Below are 23,858 nucleotides of genomic sequence, written 5' to 3'. Positions count from 1 at the left end.
TGCAGTTTATATATGCAAAATAATGGAGATACTGATTATACCCAGAATACGGGACAGAAGCAGTGGTACTGTGCAGAGCATATATACAGAATAATACAGATAATGAGAACTACACCCAGTATAAAGGACAGAAGAAGTACTGTGCAGTGTATATACACAGACTAATACAAATAATGAGAACAACACCCAGTATACAGGACAGGAGAAGTGGTACTGTGCAGTGTATAATACAGAATAATACATATACTGAGAATTATACGCAGTATACAGGACAGGAGCAGTGGTACTGTGCAGTGTTTATATGTATACAAAATAATGCAGAGACTGAAACTTACACCCAGTATGCAGGACAGGAGATGAGGTAATGTACAGTGTATAAATACAAAATAATATAGGTATTGAGTATTACACCCAGTATACATGAAAGGAGAAGTGATACTGTGCAGTGTATATATACAGATAATACAGATGCTGAGTATTACACCCAGTATATAGGACAGGAGAAATGTTACTGTGCAGTGTATATATACAGAATAATACAGTTACTTAGAATTACACCCAGTATACAGGAAAGGAGAAGTGGTACTGTGCAGTGTACATATACAGATTAATACAGATACCAAGAATTATACCCAGTATACAGGACATGAGAAGTTTCTTCAGCTCACCATTAGTTGACTCCCAGTGAATTCAATGGGATGAAGCACGAGATCACGTCTCTGCCAGAAGCTGAGGCAAGGTGAGTGTGTTTGGAGAAAGATCCAGGTTCAGCAGATAAAATCAAAAAGTCTTTATTAGATCCATTAAAATGAGCATTTTCTGTTGCGACAAAATGATAGTGGCAACCAGTGTGGTAGAAAAGGGAAGGATACTGAAAAATTGAAGACCTGAAGGCATTTCGACCACTCCGTGTGTTCTTAGACTCAGTTTTGTGACTGTTTTGCTCCATTTACTTCAATGGGACTAATAGAGACTATCAGAGTTAAGGGTTTGTTCACAAAACACACCAGGTACTATGGTTAAGAGGTTTTCCAGCCAGTCATCCACTTATGACATTGATGACTTATTGTCACCAGACACTCGCAGTCAGGCTCGGACTGGCCCACCGGAGAACCGGAGGATTCTCTGGTGGGCACAGGCACTGACACTTGCTGGCATACTGGCCAGCAGCTGCCTAGGGCCCCCACTGCTCCAGGGGCCCCCAGCCAGTGGCTATGGGGCCCCTGAGTCAAGGGGGCCTTCCCTGTGCCAGTAGCAGCAGCTGGAGACTGTCCCCGATGCTAAAGCAAAATGAATATTCACGCTTCCCCACGTCCCTATGGGCGTGGAGAGGCGTGAATACCATTTATCTTTAATAGCAGGCAGCGTTAGCTGCAGGCTGCAGCTAACACTGCCCGCATGTAAAGCCACACCAACACATGCACACATACACACACATGCAGGCACACAGACTCACAGAGAGCAGCTCACCTCCCGGCGTCCTGCTTCCTGTCTGAGACAGCCCTGCTGGATGACGTCATCATCCAGCGTGCTGTCTCAGACAGAAAGCTTCCAGCGAGGAAGAGGCTGTTGGGATGAGCCGCTGCTGCGGGGAGGTGAGCTTTGCTGTGTGCAGGCATGTGTGTGTGCCTGCGTGTGTGTGTGTGCCGGCATGTGTGTGAGTGTGTTGTGAATTCCGTTCTCGAGCTCCCTCCTGTGGTCATGAGTGGTACTTTGGTGAGTTCTGTCCGTGGACTCCCTCTGGTGGCTGTGAGTGGAGCTGCTGGTTCTGAGATTCCTTCTCCAGCTGCCCTCGTTTAGGGCTAGGCTGGATTCTCTATTTAGCTCCACTCAGATCGTTACTCCATGCCAGCTGTCAATGTTCTAGTACTGGTTCAGATCACTCCTGGATCTTTCTGTGGACCTGTCTACTCCAGCACTAGCTAAGTTCCTGCTTGTTCATTTGTTACATATGTTTTTTCTTGCTAAGTTCTAGTCCAGCTTGCTAACATGAAACTATCTGGCTAGCTGGAAGCTCTGGGGGTGCAGAGTGGCACCACCGCATCGTGAGTCGGTGCGGGGGTATTTTTTGCACACTCTGCGTGGTTTTTGTAGCTTTTTGTGTTGACCGCAAAGATCCCTTTTCTATCCTCAATCTGTTTAGTTAGACTGGCCTCTCTTTGCTGAAATCTGTCTCATCCTGTGTTTGTGATTTCCTCTTATCTCACAGTCAATACTTGTGGGGGGCTGCTTTTACCTTTGGGGAAATTTCTCTGAGGCAAGTGAGGCTTTGTTTCCTTTCTTTAGGGGAAGTTAGCTCTTAGGCTGTGAAGAGGCATCTAGGCAGAGTCAGGCACGCTCCACGGCTATTTCTAGTTGTGTTGATAGGAGTAGGGTTTGCGGTCAGCAGAGTTCCCATTTCCCCAGAGCTTGTCCCGATTCCGTGTTTAACTATCAGGTCATTTCTGGTGCACCTAACCTTTAAAACCTTTAAAATTTTAAAATGCGCGCGTGTCCAGCCTCCCGGCTTGTGATTGGTTGACCGCGACGCAACCAATCACAAGCCGGGACGTCACGGGAGGCTGGACACGCGCCCATTTTAAAATGCGCGCGTGTCCAGCCTCCCGTGACGTCACGGCTTGTGATTGGTTGCGTCTCCCATGTGACTGCGACGCAACCAATCACAAAGCCGGGACGTAATTTTAAAATCCTTAAGGACCTGAAATTACGTCACGGCTTGCTGTGATTGGTTGCGTTGCCCATGTGACTGCGACGCAACCAATCACAATGCCGGAACGTAATTTTAAAATCCTGAAGGACCTGAAATTACGTCACGGCTTGCTGTGATTGGTTGCGTCCCGGCCACATGGTCGGCACGCGACCAATCACAAGCCGGGACTTCAGTAAAGGAAAGAAAAGCGCGAATTTTAAACAAAGAACGCTGCCGCTTCCCTCGGTAAGGTGCAGGCTGCGTCGGAGAGGTGAGTATAGCAATATTTTTTATTTTAATTCTTTCTTTTACACATTTTTACATTAATGTTGTTTCGATACCGATACCCGATACCACAAAAATATCGGATCTCGGTATCGGAATTCCGATACAGCAAGTATCGGCCGATACCCGATACTTGCAGTATCGGAATGCTCAACACTAATAATGATGGTGGGGGAGGAGGCAATGATGCAGGTGGTGGAATGGGCAGTAGTGATGGAGGTGGTGGGGGAGAATGATAGGGGTGGAGGGGGAGAAGGCAATGATGGAGGTGGTGATGAGGACAATGATGGGGATGGAGAGGGGCTGCATTATACTTTATGAGGGAGCTACATTATATTCTGTGGGGGGACTACATTATTCTCAGGGTGCTACATTATATTATGGGGCTACATCATACTATATGAGGGGGCTACAGAATACTCTATGGGGGGCTGCATTATATTCTGTGTTGGGGCTACATTCTCTCAGGGGACTACATTATATTCTGTGGTGGGCTGCATTATACTATATGAGGGGGGCTACATTATATTCTATGGTGGGGACTGCATTATACCTGAGGGGGCTGCATTATATATTGTGGGGTGCTGCATTATATTCTATGAGAGGGGACTGCATTATATTTTATGAGAGGGCTACCCCATCCCTTGCTACATAATTAAGATGTGAACTACCTTATATTATACCCTGATATTAGCACTTTTTACTGCACAATTGGTGGTCTTGTATCTATTTCTATGTAGCTACATAGTGGACCCCAAGAATGATTTTCTCTGGTGGGCCCAAGGTGCTCCAGTCCAATGCTGCTCGCAGTATGATCTGTTCTCAAATCCGGTGCTGGCCGGATTTAAGTAATGAACAGAGCAAAACAGCTGATCACTGTGGGTGCTGGGTGTCAGATCCACCCCATTCTAGCATCAATATTACCAGGTCAGGAAAACCCTGTAAAATCTAATGTCTTTAAACCCGTCCACTCTACTCCCACTCCCAAGGGGGGATACAGATATGGACCCTCAGATAAAAAGTCTGATGCTCTACCGACTGAGCTAGCCGGGCTCCAGTAGCAAGGCCTTCTTTTCTCATCAAGTAGAGACGGAATGGCTTCTCGTAGTCAGATAGGCCTAGTGCTGGCGCTGAGACTACAGAGCTTTTTAACTTCTTGAACGAACTGAAGGCCACATCTGTCTGGAGAACGGGTTCACGCTGACGTATTCACACAGAGGCTGCATTAGGATGGAAGCATCAGGGATCCAGTCTCGGCAATACGTCAGCATGACCCCGTTCTCCTTGGTTCACGGGACGGAGACTGCGCAGCTCCATAAGTAAGGTAAGAAAATGTTATCATCTTACCTGAAAGTCCCCTGTGCCCAGTCCGGGTCTATGCCTCTTACCGGTCAGGTGTGGTCACCAATTCCCAGGTAGTGTAAAAAGTCCGAAGCCTGAATCCAAACCCTGGGAGGTGTCTGCTGTGTGCCGTGTATGTGTTCTGTGTTTGTGAAAAATACGGGAGAGGAAGGAAAAGTGACTTTTGTTTTTGTTGGCTGGGTAACAGACAGCAGGAGGTCAAATCGCTGAATAAGCTATCACAGATTCCCGTGCAATAGGAGAGACTGGAGGTCTCGGGACAGGAAGTTCCATGATCCAGGCTCAGATGGTGATAGCTTTGAGGGCTGCCACAGATTCCCGTAGCCGGCGGCCAGTCAGGACGACCAGAGCGGAGGGTGGTAGAACCCGGCATATGCGTGCCAGTGCGATTGATAGTTGTCTGTTCCCAGAACGGCCTGCACGTGTCACAGAATTAAAAAGGGCAGCACGGATTGTCTATCTGTATCTGTATCTGTTTGTCAAGAATTGCTGCCTTAAGTGCATACAACTGTAAAGTTGTAAAAGATAGCATACGGAACGAAAAAGGGAAGTGTGTGTCTCTAACTGCGTTGAGTGCAGAGAGAGGGGAGAAGAAAAATATATATATAGGGTTTTTTTAATTGTTTTTTTCATATATTTTTTTTTTTAAGTTTTCCAAAGTTTTTTCTTTTGTATAAAAATTTTGAGTTTTTGATCATTTTTTTTTTTTTTTTGGAGTTTTATATACTCATTTTTAGAAGTTTTTTATTGTTGTTTTCTTTTTCCTTTTTTGTGTTTTTCATTTTTTGCTCTTATAATAAAGTATAAAGTGGCAGAATACGAAGGTGTTAAGTATGTGAAGAATTTTGGAAGGTGTAAAGTATGTGAAATTCATAAGAATGGCAGACTTCAAGCTGCGGAGTGGCATGACGTAGAAAGGAAAATAAGGGAAGTTAGCTATGTTAAATTGCTGAATGCTAATACATGGTATAAAGTAGCAGCAGAGCTTACATCGCTGAGGTGGTACAAAAAGTTATGTGAGCAAACCAGGAAGTGTTTTTTTGTGTGTATAAGATGGGAAATATTGGATCTGTGCAGTCTGCTTTTTGCAGAATCCATGGTATAGGGAGTTTTTTTTTTTTTTTGCACAGTATGTGGTGTGCCCCGACCCTCCCTACAGGGAGAAGGCATAATTGCTCCACTCTATTGTTCTCAATCTTCTCTATCCTCCTTTTCTCTGTCACTCTTTCTCTCCTCATTCTTCTCTCTCACTCTCCTTTCCTCTCCTCTCTCTCCACACTTTTCTCTTCTCTCTCTCCCTCTCTCTATTTCTCTCCTCCACACCTCCCTCTTCTCCTCACCCTCTCTCTCCTCCTTCTCCACTCCCCTACCACACCTTTCTATCTCTCTATCTCCTCATTCTCTTTCTCCACACCTCTTTCCTCCTTCTTCAATTAACCCCTCCCCTTCTTCTTCCTCTTTCTTCCTCTTTGTTGCCGGCTGGGCCAACGCCCAGTTCAAACAATGTGGTGCTTACAGCACAAAGTTCCCCTTCTATGCCCCTGGCACAGTCCAGCCATTGTCAGTTGTGATATCGGGGAAAGAAGGTGAAAATCCCCCCCTGCAGTGGGCAGCCCCCAGACACATCAGGTAGCAGACAGCTCAGCCCTGGGTGCAGAGGGGGGAGGAATGATATCACCATGTATTGATAATGTACAACTTCAGCACCGGTCAGAGCTGCCTACATTCACACCAACATAAAACTATAAGCCTAATCCATCACAGCTTCAGCAAGGGGGGAGACGTCCTCACATAAAAAGTCAACTTCTAAGTCCAATATCAGCCAGTGTATGACCCCAGTACAAGCTATCACAACTAGTGTTGAGCATTCCGATACCGCAAGTATCGGGTATCGGCCGATACTTGCGGGTATCGGAATTCCGATACCGAGATCCGATACTTTTGTGATATCGGGAATCGGTATCGGGATTAATATCAATGTGTAAAAGAAAGAATTAAAATAAAAAATAGGGATATACTCACCTCTCCGACGCAGCCTGCACCTTACCGAGGGAACCGGCAGCCTTCTTTACTTAAAATGCGCGCGTTTACTGCCTTCCGTGATGTCACGGCTTCTGATTGGTCGCATGCCGCCCATGTGACCGCGACGCGACCAATCACAACAAGCCGTGACGTAATTTTCAGGTCCTGAATGCCTAATTCTAGGCATTCAGGACCTGAAAATTACGTCACGGCTTGTGATTGGTCACGTGCCGCCCATGTGACCGCGACGCGACCAATCACAACAAGCCGTGACGTAATTTTCAGGTCCTGAATGCCTAATTCTAGGCATTCAGGACCTGAAAATTACATCACGGCTTGTGATTGGTCACGTGCCGCCCATGTGACCGCGACGCGACCAATCACAACAAGCCGTGACGTAATTTTCAGGTCCTGAATGCCTAATTCTAGGCATTCAGGACCTGAAAATTACGTCACGGCTTGTTGTGATTGGTCGCGTCGCGGTCACATGGGCGGCACACGACCAATCACAAGCCGTGACGTCACGGAAGGCAGTAAACGCGCGCATTTTAAGCAAAGAAGGCTGCCGGTTCCCTCGGTAAGGTGCAGGCTGCGTCGGAGAGGTGAGTATATCAATATTTTTTATTTTAATTCTTTATTTTATACATTAATATGGATCCCAGGGCCTGAAGGAGAGTTTCCTCTCCTTCAGACCCTGGGAACCATCAGGGATACCGTCCGATACTTGAGTCCCATTGACTTGTATTGGTATCGGGTATCGGATTAGATCCGATACTTTGCCGGTATCGGCCGATACTTTCCGATACCGATACTTTCAAGTATCGGACGGTATCGCTCAACACTAATCACAACTATTCCTCTGATGAACATGAAGAGGGAACATCATATATGCTGTCCAGTACTAGGAAAAGAAACCCACAGGCACCAAGAATGCAGGGGCAGATAGAGGCACCACCATGACACTATGTGCACTGCATTTCAAGTCAGGTGACAATCTTCCAGACCCAGGGATGCATCCTATGCCATTTTACCGAAGAGAGTAGCAGAAGCAGCAAACATATGCAGCCACCTGGAATGATCTCTGGGCCATGAATGGAAATAGAAGCAGGTGATGCACTCTGGCCAATCATGAAGGAAAAATTCAAACTTCCAGCAGAATTAGATGTACACGCTTGGGAGTCAGGGCTAATTGAACAGCTCAGAGAGTGGGCCAAAGGCAGATTGGCAGGACAAGCCAAAACCAAGAGCCAAGATAAGACAGAGTCTGTAAAGAAGTTTCATGGCAGAGTAATGCAAGTATTCCAAGACTTGGGCTTCACCATTCAAGACCAGATACACAGGCAAATGTTGGCACAGGTCTTTGTGCATGGACTGAGACAGCCAATCAGGAAACCACTGATAGTGGCTAGGCCTAGGAACAGGTCAATAGCAGTGGGCTGACCCAGAAAAAATGTTTTATGTGCGCCTAGGAGACTGTTTATTGCCGATTGCAATAACTGCCGCTATTATAGCACCACAAAGAGCGTGAAGAAGGAAACGGGTGCCGTGCTGCTGAGAACGCCGGAAGGGGAGCCAGAGGTGAAGACGCTGCAAAGTGCCGATCAACACACCAGAAGAACCGCTGCAGACTCCAGAGAGGAGACACCGACCTCAATAAGGTTAGCAAAGGGGAGAAGCTATGTCAGAACAGAGGGAAGAAGTGATGGCAGATGCAGCCACAGCCCCTGTAATGCCCCAAGACCTTGGGTTGGATGCAGCCGCCGGTCTCATGGCACCCCCGGGACTCGCCACGAATGCACCTGCAGGCCCCGTCTTACCACCGCAGCTTCAATCAGCAGGCCAGACCCCTCTGCCGCTGCAGTACCCATCATGCCGTTGTCCACAGTAGCCAAAGGGATTGAGTCCCAATCAGGGGTGCAGAAGACAGCCCCTCTCATGGTGACCACTGACCTGGAAGCGCAACCACCCTACAAAGACAGAAAAAGTGTCAAGTGTTACATCTGTGGCAAGTTTGGCCATTACCAGAACCAGTGCAAAGCACCCACGCCACCGAAGAGACTGGAGCGATGCAACCCAAGAGTTGGTCCAGAGAAACAGGTCAAGGAAGAAGTGCAGAAAGCAGTGAAGTACCCCATCCAAAGGACAGGGGCAAGCAAGCCAGGTCCGCAAGACACTACGCTCCTGACATGTAAAACTTCATCTGCAAGACCAATACCTCAAATTACCCTTAAAGTGGATGGCGTTGTCAGATCCAACGTGGTGCAGCCAGAAGTGTGACGACACCTGTGGAACTCGCTGATCCCACCTGCCTATCAGAATCCTCTGTGTCTCGCATGGGCATTGATGGTCAAGTCAGACATTCTCAGCTTACAAAGCCACTGAGCGTATGCACTAAGCCAGGACACTCTATTCTGTCCCAGTTTGTGGTGTCAAGGACCTTCCACTCAACCTGCTGGGAGCGAACCTACTGCAGAAGCTGAAGGCAACCACAGTGTTCCAGGAAAATGGGACAGTGACACTTTCTTCATCCCTGACCCAAGAAGAATCATGCTGGCGGCCCTACAAGAACCTTAAGCAACTGATGAGGCCTACTCAAGAAGGTACTGGACGTAGTACCAGAAAGTCTATGGTCTAAGGGACCCCAGGACGTGAGAGAACCTCAAGTTGCCCCAGTACGGGTGTCACTAAAGCCAGGTACCCCGTACCCACGTAAGGCCCAGGCCAGGCCTAGAGTCAAGCTGCCTCTGACCAACTGAAGGTCTACCTGGAAATAGGAATCATTGTTCCTTGCACATCGCCTTGCAATACCCCGCTTTTCCCGGTCAAGAAAAAGACTGTAAAATGAGAGCCAGCCAAGTTCAGAATGGTACATGACCTGAGAGCTGTGAATGACGCCACAGTGTTTGAAACTGCAATTATGCCGAATCCGCACACTCTGCTCTCAAATGTGCCTGCCACAGAAAAAGTGTTCACAGTGACCGACCTGGCTAATGCTTTCTCCAGTGTTCCCCTTCATCCGGAAGACCAGTTCCTGTTTGCCTTAATGCACCAGGGGGGACACCACACATGGACAGTGATGCCACAGTGGGCCCAGAACAGCCTTTCACAGTTCACCAAAGCAATGTCCACAGTCCTCACCAACTGGGTCGCAGAACATGCAGAAGTAACCCTGCTACAATCATGGACAATCTACTCCTTTGTGCAGTTGACTTTGACACGTGTAAAGCCCATTCCTTGTATCTCCTACTCTACCTGGCGGAGCAGCACTGCAAGATCTCAAAGAACAAAGTCCAGTGGTGTCTGAAGCAAGTTATGTTCCAGAGACACTGTATTGCTCACCAGGCGAAACGCCTGACAGATGACCGGAAGACCACAGTGGAGAAGATGGTTCCTCCAACAACTCCAAAGGTGCTACAGGCCTTCCTTGGTCTAGTTTCGTATTGCAGAGCCTGGATCCCTGATGCTTCCATCCTAATGCAGCCTCTGTGTGAATACGTCAGCATGACCCCGTTCTCCAGACAGATGTGGCCTTCAGTTCGTTCAAGAAGTTAAAAGGCTCTGTAGTCTTAGCGCCAGCACTAGGCCTATCTGACTATGAGAAGCCATTCCGTCTCTACTTGTTGAGAAAAGAAGGCCTTGCTACTGGAGTCCTGACGCAGCTTCAGGGGGGAAAGCAGAGACTTTTGGACTACTTTTCAGCTCGCCTGGATCCAGTTGCAAGGGGAGCCTCTTCCTCCCGCTTGAGAGCAGCAGTTGCAGCACACGCCCTCCTGGACAGGACTACTGACATCAGTGGAAAAACGATTGGAAATCCTGGCTCTGCATGACATCTCAGCAATCCTCAACCAAACCCAGCTAAAACATCTCTCCACCACCAGGCATCTTGGCCTCCAGTGCTCTCTACTCCTGCCTGACAATGTCACCATCTCCAGATGCACAGTCCTCAACCCATCCACTCTACTCCCACTCCCAAGGGGGGATACAGATATGGACCCTCAGATAAAAAGTCTGATCAAAATCTGCATGATACCTTCTGCTGGGATCTGAATTTGCTCCGGACGGATGACCATGATTGCTTCAGCATCATGCAACAGGAAACAGCAGGACTACCCAAGGTGGCAGAAGAGCCACTGACCAACCCAGAGTTGATCCTCTATGAGGATGGCTACAGATTTGCAGATAATGAAGGAAGATTCCACACGGGATGTGCAGTGAACAGCAATCAAGAGATCCTGTGGTCCAGAAGTCTGCCGCCCAGTCTGTCAGCCCAGGAAGCAGAACTGATAGCGCTGATGAAGGCCTACCAGATGGCAGAAGACAAGACTGAGAAAATGTATACCGATTCAAGGTACTCGCATGGCATAGCACATGACTTCAGACCCATCTGGGCTGCAAGGGACTTCATCACAGCAAGCGGAACAACCGTGAAGCATCATGGAGCCATTAAGGACCTGCTGAACGCACTTCAACTTCCAAAAGTGGTGGCAGTACTAAAAGTCAAAGCGCATGGAAAACTAAACACAGTAGAGGCATGAGGAAACAACATGGCGGATATGGCAGCCAAAGAAGCAGTCAAGGGAAGACAATATGGTGAAGTGGGAGAGGTCGTAGAGCCGGACGGCTACTACAGGTCGGCTGAAGACAGGAAACTTGACCAAATGACGTCCTGTGATCTGCTCAAAAAGCTGCAAGAGGAAGCCCCAAAGGACAGGAAGGAATGCTGGATGCGGAAGTGAGCAACACATGAAGAAGGAAGGGTATACTCAATGGACTACAAACCCTGTTTACCCCAAAGCATGTACCCTATCGTGGTCCAGTGGGCACATGGGCCCACACACAGATTAAAGACACAGATGAATGATCTGATTGGTGCTTACTGGTTCGCTCCAGGGATCCCCAGCCTAACAGCCAAGTTCAATAGCAGCTGTCTGACCTGCGGCAAATGCAACCCTGGAAGAATGGAGAAAGTTCCCACACATCGTCTTGCCAGACCACTGTACCCCTTCCAGAGGATCCAGATAAGACCACATCCAAATGCCGCCAAGTGGAGGATTCGAATATGCCCTTGTGGTCGTGGACGTGTCCTCAGATGGCCAGAAGCTTTCCCAGTGAGGAACCAGTCAGCAAAGACTACTGCAAAGAAGCTACTCTCAAAGACGAGATATGCAGCTATGGGGTCCCAGAAGTGATAGAGAGTGACCAGGGACCCGCATTCACAGCAAATCTCACACTAGAGATCTGGTCAGCAGTAGGGTCAGACTTAGGCCTACACACTCCCAATCACACTACTCAGTGTTAGGCACACTCCCAGAGGCCCAGAAAAGCTGTTACCATATGACATTTTGTTTGGGTCTAGTCCCAGGTTAAGGGTATCCTTTCCCTCAGCAGCTGATTATGCAATATGATACTTTGTCTGCTTATGTAATTGAACTCACCAAGAAACTTGCTAACATCCACTCTCGAGTTTTTTTCTTCATTGCCAGATCCAGATTCAGTGTCCGGTACGCACTCCTAGAAGCCAGGAGACTGGGAGTTGGTGAAAAAAGTTTGTAAGGAGAACACCACTCGATCCCAGATTTGATGATCCTGTTCAAGTGCTGCTGATGACTCCAAACTCTTTGAAACTGGAGGGAAGACCCGCTTGGATACACTCATCACATTGCAAGAAAGCTCCCCTACCAGAAGATGACATCCAAGCCAGAATGATGTTGCGGCCTGACCGAACAGATGACCTACCTGATAAAGACTACACATCGCTCACTACACATGCTATTGACTAAGAGACTGATTGCAACGAACCCCCGTTAGGGACAGATCACCTGACCGCCCATTTGCGAAAAGTCTGTACGGAGTGGGGCGCAGGCATTAGGCTTGTGTCAGTTCACCGACAGCACAAAAGAGTTGCAGCGCTTTGGGACAGGAGGCTAGGATTAGGGCAAGTGATATCTAAGGGGGGCTTGTGATAGAAATATATATATCATGTAGATCTCACTTGCATGTATACTCCTCTATAATCATATATACTCATATACTCACAGCTAATATATATATTATAATCAATGGTTTAAAATGGCTGACATGAACTAATATAAGCCAGACAGATTGTATGGGGTTTTTCATCCCAAAAGCGGAACAGTGTCAGATGTATTAACTGCTCATCAAATGTCTCAACTTTGTCCTAGATACAGAGCTCAATTCTAGTTGCTTGGTCAGCAGTCATATGAGCATTAATCACAATATTCCATATATGTTTAGATAACCAATGACAAAGGAGCTAGACAATATGGTAATTAACTAACCACCCCTAACAACCCCTAACCACTCCTTTCTATATGCTATCATAAAAACTATGTATGTACAATAAAGTATCAGTATTGATGGAATGTTATTGACACAACATGGTGTGCAGTCTCATTCCTTGAGCGCTCAAAATACTCAGTCTAATTGGGAGCAGCCGCAGCACACACAGGGATAAATTTATCCAACCCAATTATTTCCATATCACTGGAGCCAAATAATCTTACAGTACTTCATAAGACAGCAGAGAAGAGAGGAAATGTAGATCTATGACATACTTTTATGAAAATGCTTGTATGAAATGTTTTTACTGGTCCATCACAGAACTCTAGTAGTGTCTAACATAAGGTAATTTAATACAATCAGATACCACTGATGCATATCTCAGAACCTAATACCAGGAACATGTACCCTGTACATTGGACAATATCGCTATTACAAGGACACTCCGAAACTACCTATCCTACAACAAACACTGGAGTAAATAGTCCCATACAAAAAAGTGTCAGAAAAAAGTAACAATTTTTATTAACAATCATGGGGTAAAATACAGACTGACACAACAAAATCCAGAAGTGATGCATATACAGAAAGACACAAAATACTGAAATCGCAATGTGGGATAGACAGGCGGGTCACTCAAACCTACTGCAAGGTGCTGTAAGTGCAAGTGTGTCTCCAGCGGCCCCCCGAGGAAGCCAAACGCGAAACGCGCGTCGGGGCTGCTGGAGACACACTACTGGCATATACTGATGGGTAAGATGAGCGGCACACCTCTCCTTTCTATTTCCCTTTTGGATTAGCAGTAAGGCTTGACTATGCACAATCTTCAGTATACATAGGGATTTAGGTATACTTACTCTGGCATGATATCTTGCACTAAGCACCTTGCAGTAGGTTTGAGTGACCCGCCTGTCTATCCCACATTGCGATTTCAGTATTTTGTGTCTTTCTGTATATGCATCACTTCTGGATTTTGTTGTGTCAGTCTGTATTTTACCCCATGATTGTTAATAAAAATTGTTACTTTTTTCTTACACTTTTTGTATGGGACTTTTTACTCCAGTGTTTGTTGTAGGAAAGGTAATTTAATCTAGTAATGATATGACTAGTGTGTACAATAACAGTATTCTACAGTTGTGGCCAGAGGCGTAGCTATGGTTTTGGTCCAGGGGGGCGAAGCTTCTGAGTGGGCCTCTAACCAGGTAACCTTGATTGCAAATCGATGACGCCACTTTACATGTAATAATGTCCCGGATCTCCCCCCTGTACAGCTCCCCTATACACAGTATAATGCCTCCTAACTGTATAGTACCACCCACACAGTATACTAACCCCTTAGTAAGCTTCAAACTGTTTGGTGGCTCCAACACTGTAATCCCCACACTGTATGATAGCCCCATAGATAACCTCCATATAGTATAATGTGCCAGATAGTCCTCAATATAGCACAAGACAGTACCCCTATAGGCAGACCCTGTAGTTTAAAGCAGCACTCCCTCCTATAGGCAGATCCTGTAGAATAAGGCAGCACTCCCCCCTATAGGCAGATCCTGTAGAATAAGGCAGCACTCCCTCCCCTATAGGCAGATACTGTATAATAAGGCAGCACCCCATCCCCTATAGGCAGAGACTGTAGAATAAGGCAGCACTCACCCCCTATAGGCAGATCCTGTATATAAGGCAGCACTCCCCCCCATAGGCAGATACTGTAGAATAAGGCAGCCCCGATAAAAAACACAGTAAATAAATACTCACCTCTCTTCCTCCTTGTTCCAGCGGTGCTTCCTGCTCCTGCTCCCGCTCATCTGACAGCGGGCGCTGGGTGGTGACGTCACCGCGCCTGCTGTCAGACGGTGTGGGGGATGATGGGAGGAGCGCAGCATTCCTTCCCTCATCACTGCAGTGAGCTGTGTCGGCTAGATGCCAATACAGCTCACCATGCGATAACGGGCGGGGGCCCCACTGCTGGCATCGGGCCCCCGCCTGCTCAGGGGCCCCATAGCGGCAAAGCAGGGAGATCGATTCTCCCTGCTCTGCCGCAGAATGTAACTGCATCGGCGCACGCAGCGCGCCGCTGCAGTTACAGTAGTGTAGCTCCGGGTGGGCCCCCTCAGAGCGCGAGGTCCGGGGCGATGGTCCCCTCTGCCCCCCGGTAGCTGCGTTACTGGTTGTGGCTAAAGGTTTTGAAACTGACACAAATTTAATGTTTCACAAAGTTGCATGCAGGGCCGGAAAGGGACTAAAATTCAGCCCTGGCATTTGAAGTTACACTGGCCCACTTGTGACATGGTGACTGTATAATATCTTTGTACACTTGTAGATTACAAGAAGTGAGGGGAGTGTAACACGACTATATAACATATAATTACAGGTGTATGCAGCATTACAGCTCAGTCCTATTTATGGCTTTTAGTTGCAGTACCAAGAAAAGCCGCTACTTTACCTACATAACTGGATCTCGTAGATAATGAAGGGATGAGACGGCCAAAGGCTATGGAACCTCATTCTGATGCTCCATAAACTTTGCTTACAGCCACTTTTGTTTCCGCTGTGCAGCAGGAGATCCGGTGACTCTGAAGAGAGGTGACATCAGTAACGTCACCGCTCTTCAGATATTCCGGGTCTTGCACTGAGCTTGGCGACTGTGAAGAGCGGTATTGTTACTACCATCACCTCTTTTCAAAGTTGCTTGGTCTCGCCAGGTCTGGGCTAGTAGTGGGGGTGTCTGATAAACACCTCTCCATTACTTTCACCAGGGATTGATAGCAGCTGACATTACGCAGCTGACATCAACCCTAAAAATCATTACACATACCAGAATTACTTAATTCTTTGGTGGCTGGGAAAAGCAGTAGAGTTAGCGCTATTCCCAGGCGCAGGGTGCTAACTATAACTGTCATCATCCTTGCCTGGTCTCCCTGCGAAGCATTTCTGCTGTATTTACATGCACTGATCTCAGGCCACTAAATGAATGTGATCGACAATATTGAAGTCGTTCGCTTATTTCCTGGCCTTTTTGCACCAACTGAGAAAGGATGAAGGGAACAGAACAATCACAATTAGATCAATCTGTCCCCATACAGTATCATGTTATCAGCAGCACTTCTACAGTTTACACCGGCGATGTGCTGCTGAGAATAAGGATTTCTGTTCCCACATAAACAATCCAATCACTCAATGAATAGGCAGCATTTTGCTTGTTTAGTATAATACACCCCATAGTCCTCCATATATTACAATGTGCACCTTAGTCCTCCATATAGTATAATGCACTCCTCAGTCCTCCATATAGTATAATGCACTCCTCAGTCCTCCATATAGTATAATACACTCCTCAGTCCTCCATACAGTATAATACACTCCTCAGTCCTCCATATAGTATAATACACTCCTCAGTCCTCCATATAGTATAATACACTCCTCATAGCTCTCCATATAGTATAATACACTCCTCAGTCCTCAATATAGTATAACACACTCCTCAGTCCTCCATATAGTATAATACACTCCTCAGTCCTCCATATAGTATAATACACTCCTCATAGCCCTCCATATATTAAAATACACTGCTCAGTCCTCCATATAGTATAATACACTCCTCATAGTGCTCCATATAGTATAATTCACCACCATAGTCATCCATGTAGTACAATTCACTTCCCATAGTATAATACACCCCATAGTTCCTCATATAGTATAATGTATTCCCCATAGTCCTCGATACAGTATAATGCAGCCCACATATAGTATAATGATGCCACCCAGAGTATAATGCAGACACCCCACAGAATATATTGTAGCCCCGAGTAAATTGTAACCCCCCAGAGAATATAATGCAACCACTTCATATAGTATAACGCAGCCCCTGCATATATATTATATGGTAGCCCCCTCATAGAGAATAATGCAGCCCCCCATAGACTATAATGTAGCCCCTCCATAGAATAAAATGCAGCCCTCCTCATACAGTATAATGCAGCTCCCCATGGAATATAATGTAGCCCCCTCATAGAGTATGATGCAATCACCCCTCATAGAATATAATAAATGTAATACCTAGAATACATTTAATATATAATATAATACAGCCTACCTCCCCATAGAATATAATGTAGCCCCATAAAAGAGTATGATGCCATCCTCCCTCATAGAATGTAATACAGCCCCCATAGAATAAAATACAACCCCTCATAGAATGTAATACAGCCCACCATAGAATGTAATACAGCCCCTCATAGAATGTAGTACAGCCCCCATAGAATATAATTCAGCCCCCATAAAATGTAATACAGACCCCCTTAGAATATATTACAGCCCCCATAGAATGTAATACAGCCCCCCATAGAATGTAATACAGCCCCTATAGAATGTAATATAGCCCCCCATAGAATGTAATACAGCCCCCAAAGAATATAATACAGCCCCCCCATAGAATGTAATGTAGCGCCCCCCAATAGCCCCACAATCCAGTTATCAATCATCGATATATTTAAAAAAAACACACACAATCCTCACCTCTCCTCATGCCCTGCTCTGCTCCTGGCTCCGGTCTCAGCAGCTGCTGTCTACCCGGCACACAGCAGGTATGCAATGATATGACGTCATCGCGCACCTGCAGTGTTAGAGGCAGAGCGGCGAATGATGGGAGAGGGAGCATCAGCAGACGCTCTCTCCTCCATCATTGCATTCAACTGTACCGGCATCATAGATGCCGGTATAGTTGAATGCCGTGGCGCTGGCGGGGGGTGAGTTGGTGCTGGCAGGGCAGGTGAGTCGGTGCTGGCAGTGGAGAGCGCACAGGAACGGGATCGAGCAGCCCACTACAGGCACTGACCCTTCTGGCATTTGCCAGAAGTGCCTGATGGCCAGCCCTGGTTGCGTGTGACAACATAGCATTTTATCTGAAATAACCAGACATCTATTTTCAGTAAGCTAGGAGGAATAGAATGTAATATATATGTTGACTTTTGAGTTTATACATTTTTGTTCAGTTGGACAAGAGCCTGAAATGCTGACTCTTCCTGTAGGTTAAAATTATATTTTTAAATGGCTAATGTTTGCATCTAATATCAGCTCCTACAACTTATTATCTGCTTTCATTGTAAAACAGTCATGTAGGGTCATTGAACAATCGTGTTTACTGATATGCTGCTTAGCATTGTCCATGCAAGCTAGTTTGTTCACTTACAAAATATACAAACAATGCTATTTGGTCTCAATTTATGACAACCTTTGACACACAGTGCAGGAATGAATGTGTCGCATGGATTTATGTCTTTTTGCATCAATTAAGGAGTTTGCACTTCAGACCATGTGGGGTCATCATAACAGAACCAGACGTCTTTGCCTGATGAAGAGGCCTGTGTAGTCTCGAAAGCTTGCAATTTATTACCATCTTTTCAGTTAGCCATTAAAAGGTATCAACCACTAAGGACTTCCAATTCTAATTTTTTTAAAATAAGTGTTAACACTGTAAATATTGGGTCTTACATAAACGTAATGTATTTTTTAATAAAAGTTTAAAAACGTATGAAATGCGGCAAATTATTCTTCAGTAGCCATAGAAACATTTGACTAAAAAAAACTAACAATAGAGAAGCAGCAAACTTTGTGAAAATCAAAATTTGTGTCAGTCCCAAAACTTTTAGCCATAACTGTACAACACGCTAAGAGCACTTATTTTGTGTTGGTCTACTTTCTGTCCATGGTACCTCTGTGTATTTATATATGAATAGCCCCATTTAACAGTAGGGGGTGCATAATATGATAAACTTGATGATTTCCAGTCCAGAAACATAAAGGACACTTGATTTATATTTCACACACACCTGAATGCCGGCACAGGTAGCACATTTTTTAAATCCGTAGGGCCAATAGAGTGAAGAATTAGCTGCCTGTGCAGACATTGACAAATGAGAATGAAATATACATCCAGCAGTACTTAAGTTCTTATATTGCTCACACCTGTCGATCAACATGACTGCTTTCTGCCTGAACAGCATTTTGATGTTTGTAGCAGGGAAGACTAATTTGAAATTTGGTTTATTCTGTAGCAGTAGGTAGGCAGGTTTTACCCATATTTTTAGAAGAATAACCTGGTCTTCTCAGTTATGTAACCTGCATGTGAACAAACAGTGAAGGTGTTGCAGTCCAGTTTAGCATTAAAACACACAGTAATCTTACCAGAACATATTGTTACAGGGTATTTCTGTTTCCATATTATTTACCTCATCATTGTTGTCCATTGGTAGGACATTTTGGCCACTTTTAGGTGAATCCAAATATTCAGCAATTCATTTACAAGCATGTAATTGTTATTTCCGAACTAATCGCACACTACAGAGAATGAGTTAGACGCACTACATTCTTATGTAAAAAATGCGGCATAGCTAACATTTCAACAAGAACATATGAGCAATGTTATTTTAGTTATTTGCATGCACACTTTTATTGAATAAATTACATTTAATTGATATTGTAGATGATTAAGTAAAGTATTTATTTTTAGCAAACTATCTGATCAAAGTATTTATTAGTGATTTCAAATCCACTGTTCTGATGTAGTCCTTACATGTGTTTTTTCTTGTAAGTAGGTTGAAGTACTATGTAGGAAAGCTAGGAAAAAGTTGAAGAGCTAAATCCTGATGAAAAAAAAATGTTTTTTCTGAAACACTTTGGTATTTGTGGCTTTCCAAGACTTCCTTAACCTGCACAGGTGACATGATGCACCAACTCCAGGAGTTGGCACATGTAATTGCCATGGACGGTACCTCCAGGAGATACATCACCATATACGCATGGGACTTCTTTTCAAATGATACGCCAGGATGTTCTTACATCCTTAACTGAGCTTTAGATCTGCTTACGTCTACAGCTAAACTGAAAAAATGAACTGTACTATAAGTCTGTATGCATGCAAAATAGGAGTGTGTTCACAGTGAAAATTAACAGGCAAAACCCAAGATAGACACAAAACGAACCCATTCCCTGCTGTAAGTAAAAGCAATAGTGCATATAATAATGTAGAGTACATAGTAAACACTGTTTTTGATGATAAAGGTGTAAAAGCCATCTTTGCAGCGTCAAGGTGTACCCAAAGGACTTTACAGCATTAAGTTGTACACAATAGACTGCTATTCTATCCTGCTGAACATGCATGGATTTGCATATGTAGAAAGGCGAGATTACTGAAGAAATCTATAGCACATCTCCCTTATTGGCACTAACCTGTGCACATATATATTGACCTATCATCTTATATCCACACTCTACTATCAGTTTTGTTACTTCTCTCAGTTTCATACATATTAACACTCATTCCAATAATCTATATTATGCTAGCTTGGCGCCATTCTTTTACTTGTTTTTGCATACGGTAATCCACCTCTTTCATCTCAATATTAATGTAGCCGCATAGTGCCAATAAGCATTCTGCATTCAGATTCTCTCTAAAAAAAAAGTTTATTTTTGTCTATAAATGGATAAACATTATGTGAGCCTGGCTTCACATCACTAGATTTATTTTTCTGTGTTTCAATAGACTTAATTGCCATATTATATTTATTAGATTTAGCTCTGACAGCCAGCTAGAGAAATATGTATTTATTTGTGTATGATCAGTGTAGTCATTGCTGACATTCAGTGGAGCCCATACTAGGAAATGTGAGAGTGATATAAAGACTATTTCAATTCAAGTGATACATGCAGTAAAATTTCTCTTAATAATTGGTATGTGTAAACATAAAATTAATGGATTGGAGAATGATCTGGCCAAGTACAAAAAATATTTTGTAGTTGACCTTCGTATATGACCATCCTGTAAAATGTCCTTTACTCAGATTTAAGGGATTTGCCAAAATAAAAACTTTTTTATCGATTCACAGGATAGGCAATATATTTCTGATTTTAGGGATCCAATCAAAAGGACACCCAATGTTCATGAAATCCGGAGTCTACTGAATGGGTCTGAAAACACAAATGCAGTATTGTGCTCAATTCACTGTCTATAATGTGTAATTAAGTGGAGTCAATATCCTAATGTAATTTTAGGTTTTCACTTAATTTGCTTATAGGGTGAATGCATGACGTCATCTATAATTCTAAAATGAGCTAGCCAGCTTTCAAATGTTCTTTTGGGTATCTGTTATAGCTGTTATAAGGTTTAATATAATAACATTAAAAAAAGTTTGCTAAGTTCTTATTTCTTGGTTTCTGTAGGTATTTAGTACAATGTCTTACTAAAACAGTAGATTTGTGAGACTCTGGGAAATGATGCAAGAAATATATGAATTATTATGTAGTATTAATATTATTATTATTCATATAAATTCATATAAACTATGTAAAATGTAACTTTACCTATATAATTACTGGTGCAAGGCTGCAATTTTACATTGTAATAGATAAATAGAGACATACAAGTCATTCTCAGGAACAGAATTGTGCCTGCATTGCGTTACCCCATCTGACCACCAATGTATTTTTTTCCTGGGTGCTCATCCTACTATTAAAGAGGTTGTCGATCTGAAACTACAAGACTGTAGATTTGTGAAACCTCACATTGTGCTCATGGCATGGTGTGAGGATTCTCCGGTGTCAGCCATGTAACCCCAAGTATGGAATATGAAAGCAACTAGGTGGACACGTCCACTCCTCACCCAACACAAGTGTATTGATTGAAGTAGGAAACCACCAAGTCTGATTTTGGCAAGGACTACGCATATCACATATTTGAGATTACATGCCTACTGTTCCCAGAGCAGACACTAGAGGATCCTCACAACATGGAGTTTGCACAATGGGAGGATTCACAAGCCTGAACTCCCATAGAGTGCTGCAGACTTTTTTAGATCAATTTTTAGATCAGACAACCTTTAAGATGAAATTATCTATGACTGTTTGAAGAAGATGGCTATTTGAGTGACACCGTCATAGGAGACCAGCAATTTGCATTTTTTCCTTTCATGATTGACTGGCATGAATGTGGCTGCTGGATACAGAAAAAGCAAGTTTCCATAAAGTCTTGTTTAGCTGCTTAATTAATATAGTCTACCTGCATTTTGTACAAAAACAAGAGCGCACATTTGAAATATCACTGAGAGCTCATGCAACAGCAGATTTTGCCTATACCAACATCAGCCTTGCGAATAACTGTGCACCATTTACCATAAAGGCCCCACTGAAGGTCAGAGAACAGCAGCAGCAGTACTACATGCAGCAATGCCAACCAGTTGCTACTGAATGATAAAAATTCCAAGCATATGCAACTCTTTTTAATAACTATTATTGTGCAATAAGGGCTACCCTCTTAAATGATTTCAATGCAAAAACAAATTTCATTCTCGGTAAAGAAGTGGTACAGCAAATTGTGATACATATTAGAAGAAAAATATATAAAAATAATAAGCACTAAAGCTAAGAACAGGCTTAGTTCTTTAGGTCCATTTGATACCAAATTTCTTCTTCTCAATATTTCTACATTGCATTGGTAAAAGTATAAAGATGAGATGCCGGAAAGAGTTTTTTTCCACTGCATGCTGTGTCTTAAGAAACCAATATTTATGGAAGACCTTGAAATGTTTATTTGTAAGTGAGCTTAATCCACATGAAATGAAACATGGGCTGTTATTCAGTATTTTTTTTACTAAACACATATATGAAAAAATAATAAATATAAGCTGTTGGTGATAAAATGGACATATATCTTGTACATTAGAAATAGACAGTGTTGAACCTGGTGAAGCATGTGTGAAACCGTGATGCAGAGCCTTGGATCTGTGAAGTTCTGCTGTAATTAAGTGCAGGATGATCATCCTATAATTTGCCTTAAACAAGCACATGCACAACACACTTCAGACTTCTGGGACATGTGAAATTACATTTTTTAAAATGGGTACAGCAGTGCAGGCTTAAAAATGATTTTCATGTGAATGTTCATTGACTTCACTCAAGGGATCCTATGACCAATACTTTAGAGTTCCCCTCCTAATTTCGCCTGTTGTGTAAAAAGCGAAGTCAGTTTTATATTTGTTTCAAGAAAAAAAGGAGAGCGTTAAAAAAAATACACAAAAACTAGTCTTTAACTGTAAAGGAGCCAGTGGATGCCTTGCTTATAAAGCTAATGCCTTGTATTTCCAAAGAGACTTGTCTTTGTGGAAGTAGGGACAGAATGATGAAGCTCAGCTGAAATGATGCAATTTATTGGCATTTTCTGTTATTCTTCTTTATCTGTAAAATAAGAATAACAAAGGAGAGTCACTTGTGGGTCCTTTTCCCAATGATCTTCCATTAAAGAGAAAGCTGAAAAAAAAACAAGCCACACTGGATATTAAGATGCTTTGAGAAGTTTAGCTCTTTAGATTATCATGCGGAATACTGCTCGAGATAATGATGAGATTTGGCCACTATGAATCTAGCTTCTTGTCTGTGCAGGGAAGCAGGACAGAGGTTTTAGAATACATCTTCTCCACCATCAGACTTTGTTGGTCAGCACGATAGCTTTGGCTTTGCCTAACATGATAATAGTAACATTTATGGATGTTGTTTTCTTATAAGTATACACAGTTGTTTATTCTCAGTGTCGATGCCTCCCAAAATAGATTTTTTAATTTTAAAATATAAATCATTATAATTGTCCTACATCCAAATGGTAACTTATGTGGCTTCGAACTGAACCTCACATTCACCCCAGCCCAGTTCTTGGCGCACATGATGGAGAAGACGCATGAAACCAGAGGAGCTACTTACTGAAGCCAACAAGCTTACTATTTTATAATTCTCATTATTTTATGGCAGATTGGCAAACTATAACAATGCATTTATATGTGAGTGTATGTGTATACATGAGGATTTGAGCTATTTCTGGACATTATATGATTTGTATCCTGCTTTATTCATCAGTTTTACTTTCTGCAAGCGCTATCTTTAATATTTAGAGGGTGATGAGAGGAGACTAGCTGCTATGACATCCCTATACACACCACATGGAGACATAAGGGATTCCTGATCTTCTGTCTATATGTAGCACTTGGTCATAAGCAGAAATAGCAAGTATGACACTGAACAGCAGTACTGAGCAGTGAATCTGTGAATCTAGCCCTGAGATGAGCTAAAACACTTAAGTGGTCTGTGTGTGCTTTTCTGCCTCTCTTTGCCAATCTGATCTCCATTCGCACTTTCCTGTCTATAGAGTTCAATAGAC

The 23,858-nt window shown here is 43.8% G+C and overlaps 1 protein-coding gene across 4 annotated transcripts in view; it reads right to left on the bottom strand.

Annotated features, from left to right (window-relative positions):
- Positions 1-23,858, bottom strand: part of PDE1C (phosphodiesterase 1C) — a 1,454,702-nt gene that overhangs the window by 31,407 nt on the left and 1,399,437 nt on the right. For 2 of the 4 annotated variants that reach the window (XM_077269309.1, XM_077269310.1), the window contains one exon: positions 21,916-22,885. The exons of the other annotated variants lie outside the window; for them this stretch is intronic. In XM_077269309.1, the coding sequence (XP_077125424.1) occupies positions 22,872-22,885 (14 nt within the window). In that variant the 3' untranslated portion in view covers positions 21,916-22,871. Of the gene's footprint in view, positions 1-21,915; positions 22,886-23,858 lie in introns of those variants that run through there. 4 annotated transcript variants of the gene reach the window in all.

This window comes from Ranitomeya variabilis, chromosome 6, assembly GCF_051348905.1.
Source record: "Ranitomeya variabilis isolate aRanVar5 chromosome 6, aRanVar5.hap1, whole genome shotgun sequence".
Lineage (NCBI taxonomy): Eukaryota > Metazoa > Chordata > Amphibia > Anura > Dendrobatidae > Ranitomeya > Ranitomeya variabilis.
Note: the sequence above shows the minus strand (reverse complement) of the source record. Positions and strands in the feature narration are given on the sequence as shown.